Here is a 5,000-nt window from a genome sequence, read left to right as displayed (position 1 = left end):
GTGATAAAACAAGAAGTAAATCCCTAAATATGTGATGTTAATATCACAGGACACGTGCCGAGAGTCTGTGATGTCAATGGAAACAAAATAAAAAAAAAAAAGTGTTGAACCAATTTTCCTTTACAGAAGTGATGTGTGGGTGTTTAATGAGATCAACAGAAGAAAAACTTATGGAAGCATGCCACATGAATTGCTCGCGTAATGTAGACGGAATGCAAAGGGATTTAGAGGGTGAAAAATAATAGAAAAATGACGATGTGGCAACAGGGTTAGCACTGATGAAAAGGTGGATCAGTTTGTTTTGAAAGGAGAGGAGAGAGACAGATGTGAATGTCTCAGTTTGTGTGGGGGGTTTGTCGACAGTGTTGATGAGCCGTTTTGTGGGTGTATGTGATGTGAAAGAGGATGTGTAGGTGTAGCACACTAAAGGCATATACTGGATTCAATAGTTAAAAGTATATTTATCTATTTATGCATTCTTCAGGAGTACAGAGGAATTGAGAGCATTCCATCATTGCCACCAAAAAAATTTTAAGGATTCCGTATAAAATAGCACAGATTGTACAAATGATGAATATGAGGATGTACAGATAACAAAAAAGAAACTTCATTTTCGTGAGGACATCATCAAAATAGCAGAGTAATTAGGACCACGAATAGAAAAACAAAGAATTTCCAGAACGTCAGGTTGTACAAGTAACAAAAAATAAACTTCGTTTTGTTTGGGATATCATCATACGAATAAAAGGTTTGTAAAAAAAGTATAGGAAAATAAAGACTTTCCCGAATTATACATGTACAAAACAGTGACGTACAGTGACCAGAGAGAGAGAGAGAGGGGAAAACTTTTTAATTAAGAGTCTAGGGTTCAATACTCACCGACTATGGTGGCGAGGATCATCACTCCAAGGACGATGGCCGTCATGGTCGACAGCAGGAACTGGATGGAAGCATTCGCGTCGCTCTCAGCCAGGCCATCGACGACCGTCCAATTCCCTCCGGCGTGACTCCCGCCGGAGGAGGCCAGAGTGCCGTTGTGCTCGGAAATGTTGGCCCACTCTTCCCACCACTCCAACCTCTCGGTGTCAGCTTCCATCAGCTGCACCACCCCGGGTTCCACCACCTCCGTGCTGCTAGTGGTACTGGTGGCAGTGACAACGTGGGGGTGGTCGCCCCCTACGGCGGCGGCAGCAGCAGCGGCCTTCAGGGGCGGGATCGTGGGCGTGGGGGCCCAGGTGCTCGCGAAGAGGCCGTCCACGCGGTCTTCGAGGGAGGCGGCGCCCATGCTTGCTGCCTTGGGAGTTTTGAGCCTCATGGCTGACGAAGAAGATGAAGACCACGCCCCTCACATCCCTCCCGACAGATGGGGGGCATCTGTTGAGGGAGGGGGGAGGGGGAGGGGGTAGGTGGGCAAAAAAAAGGGGGGGCGGCGTGCCCTTCTGGATAGTTTTGGCGGCTACGGTGGGCCGTTTGTTTTGGTCATGGCATGGGATGGGACGGCTCCTCCTCCCCCCCTCCCCTGTAATGTTTCACTGTATTTCTATCTTATTTTCTATTTTTATTTGACACTCACAAAAAAATTATTACAACATCGTGAAGCATGGCTGTGTTTCTAAAATCTACACATACACTATATTTTTTTTAATAGGTCTTCTAAATGGCAAAGTTTACTAATTACACCGCTGGAGAAAAATAAGAATTATCACTAAACTTAATTTCCTTTCAGTTTTCTAATTTCAGTCTTGAGTGGTAATCCTCTCTCACATTCTGATTAATATTAATCCTCTATAATTTTCTGATTTTGGAAACTTCAGTTTTCTGTAGGGAAAAGGACGTAAACCACTTAAATTAATGATTGATTATCAAAAGTGGTGAATACATGCGTATGTCACATTTAGCATAAGTGAGCACATCTATTGGTAATTAGGTATTAAATTGTTAGCTGTTTAATACCTGATTTGGGTAAAAGGACAATCATGAAAATCTAAATTAAAGGACACTTATAAATGATAGACATTCTGGAGGTTAAATGCTAAATTCAAGATTAAAGTTAAAGTTAAAATTCTCCTGGGCCTGGCAAGGCTCATAGGACCGGTGCTGAACTCCGGTTTCTTAGGCCGACAGCCGGTGGGCTGGCGCCTATTTTCTTACTAACCCTCTCGAGTTTTCAGACCACTAGGTTAGCGGGCCACCGGGTTTATGCAATGGCGCCATCCCCAAGCCGCCAGTGAGCGGCGGGATTTGAACCTCGGTCCTCTCAACTGATAGGCGAGAAACTTACCACTGAGCCACTGTGGCAACAAGATTAAAGAATTGTGAAAATTTGCTATATATTTTGTCTCAAGGATTAAGATAGATTCATTTTTTGGTATTGTAACAAAGGAAGGGGAAACTTGCTCCTAATTAATGAAATAACTCAAAGAAGTCAAGGATTTTCTCATTACAAACAATGCCAAGACAAACAAGGAATAAATTTGTATGCCATGAGGAAAAAGTTTGATATTGAAGTAAATCGTGATGTTATACAATGAATTCTGCCATTCATATGTGTACTGGAAAGAGGAAAAAATATTGAAATCAGATATAATGATTTACTAAGGAAGAAGTACACATATTATCGCTAGCTGTACGTGTAAGATTTTTGTTAGCTTTGTTAAATCTTATTGTAGGAGATATTTAGATAATTTTGATAATTTAGATTGAGTGAAAATCATTTGAATAACATTTGCCGTATATTGTAAAGTAATTTTTTCCGTAATTGCAGGAATTAATAAAGCTTTTCTATATTACTTAAAAGATAGAACATCATCTGTTTTAATAAGATATTTTCTCGAAATTACCACCTTTAATTCTGTAAATTCTTACTGCAGAAAGTATTGAGATGATGTAAGTTGAGTGGAAATTATTTGAATAATATTGTCTGATATTGTAAAGTCAATTTCTTCATAATTGCAGAAATTAATATTATTTTTTGCATTATTCAAATGATAGAACATCATGTATTACAAGAAGATATTTCTTGGAAATAACGACCACTGTAGAATCAGCTGTTTTCTTCGATTGGAGTTTTCTCTTTTAAACTGAATATCTGACAAGTTTAAGGACACTTAAGCCTGCAATCTTCTCTGGCGTCCCCTTGGAGAATATCCATCAAAAACCTGAAGGGGGAGAAGGATTGCCTCTCTGATCCCTTATTTATTAATCAACTGTTGCGTCTCTCTCTCTCTCTCTCTCTCTCTCTCTCTCTCTCTCTCTCTCTCTCTCTCTCTCTCTCTCTTCACTAACTTTATCTGTCAGTTCATTCACGAGTGCTGTGCATAAGATTGATACTCATAAATTTGTAGACAAGTTTTTCTCTCTCTCTCTCTCTCTCTCTCTCTCTCTCTCTCTCTCTCTCTCTCTCTCTCTCTCTCTCTCTCTGATTAGTTTTTCTAACTATTACTGCCTGGATGATTAGTGAGCATTAGGTTAATTATCATATACTACTTGATAAAAATTCTCTCTCTCTCTCTCTCTCTCTCTCTCTCTCTCTCTCTCTCTCTCTCTCTCTCTCTCTCTCTGATTACTTTATGTATTACTGCAGTCAGGAGTGCTGTACATTAAATTGATTATCCTGAAGTTTTGGATTACAGTCTCTCTCTCTCTCTCTCTCTCTCTCTCTCTCTCTCTCTCTCTCTCTCTCTCTCTCTCTCTCTCTCTCTCTCCATGTGACGTAAAATAATAGAAATGAAAGAAAGAGACGCGTGATGGCAGCCAGTCTGAGCTAATCCCCAGGTCAAGAGGATTCCAAACGCAAATTCCCGTGTCTACTGAAGATTATTCCTAAGGGCTGACAAGACTGTGATATATTCCTTTGTTCAATTTATCACTTGGTAATTGTATGCTGCATATTTCAGGTTACTGAATGATACTATATATATATATATATATATATATATATATATATATATATATATATATATATAGGTATTAAGATATCAGATATTAAGAACTTAGAACCTTTCTCTTATATTATTGTATATCAGCCTTGCTAATTCAACCGAGCAAGGGAAGTATACAGTATAATTAAAAAGGAATTCGTATTGGAAGACCCAGTGAAAAATAATAAGCTCCTGGATTATTTTAATAAGAGTCTGGCTCCTGAAATAAACAGTTTTCTGTATCTTTTCTTCTCTTAAAATGAAAGAGCGAGGCAGAAAGCTATTATTTTCGTTAGCTGAGAAACGAAATCCCTTTGTGCTGGTCTCAAAAATCACCTCAGCAAAGGAGAGCTCAGTTGACACTTTTTTTTCCCTTCTCTCTCACGTCCAGTGGAAGTCAGTGAATCTCTCTCTCTCTCTCTCTCTCTCTCTCTCTCTCTCTCTCTCTCTCTCTCTCTCTCTCTCTCTCTCTCTCTCTCTCATCTAATTGTAAGTTTATTTTCTAATATGAAATTTCCGGGTGTAAAATTGATACAGTAGTAATACACGAACTATATGAGTGCATGTTTTATTTATATATATATATATATATATATATATATATATATATATATATATATATATATATATATATGACCATACTTTACTCGAATCATTAACATATTCCAACCTATGAATTTTCATTTTTACGATTTTAGCATTCTCAAAAATTTTCATCGGCACAAACCTCTCTCTCTCTCTCTCTCTCTCTCTCTCTCTCTCTCTCTCTCTCTCTCTCTCTCTCTCTCTCTCTCTCTCTCTCTCTCTCTCTCTCTCTCATTCGATACCTAAATAGGCCACCCGACTGAGGGACACTCAAATATTTCCCATAAAAGAAAGACGAAAATGTTCAAGAAACGCCGAAAGGAAATTTGGGGTGCCTTTGGAAAACAAAAAAAAGGGGAAATTTTGGGACCTTTTTAAAACGACCCTCCTTGGCAAAAGCTTTTACTGCTCTGAGGGACTTTTGCCCAAAATAAAGAACGAGGCGAAGAATGATGATGAAAGAATGAGATCGTGATGATGAAATGAATCTTGCCG

The 5,000-nt window shown here is 38.9% G+C and overlaps 1 protein-coding gene across 4 annotated transcripts in view; it reads right to left on the bottom strand.

The window, feature by feature from the left end:
• LOC136852388 (5-hydroxytryptamine receptor-like) overlaps positions 1-5,000 on the bottom strand; it is a 431,067-nt gene that overhangs the window by 380,295 nt on the left and 45,772 nt on the right. For all 4 annotated transcript variants that reach the window (XM_067126979.1, XM_067126980.1, XM_067126981.1 and 1 more), the window contains exon 2: positions 880-1,818. In XM_067126979.1, the coding sequence (XP_066983080.1) occupies positions 880-1,315 (436 nt within the window). In that variant the 5' untranslated portion in view covers positions 1,316-1,818. The remainder of the gene's footprint in view (positions 1-879; positions 1,819-5,000) is intronic.

Source organism: Macrobrachium rosenbergii, chromosome 25 (assembly GCF_040412425.1).
Source record: "Macrobrachium rosenbergii isolate ZJJX-2024 chromosome 25, ASM4041242v1, whole genome shotgun sequence".
Classification (NCBI taxonomy): Eukaryota; Metazoa; Arthropoda; class Malacostraca; order Decapoda; family Palaemonidae; genus Macrobrachium; species Macrobrachium rosenbergii.
Note: the sequence above shows the minus strand (reverse complement) of the source record. Positions and strands in the feature narration are given on the sequence as shown.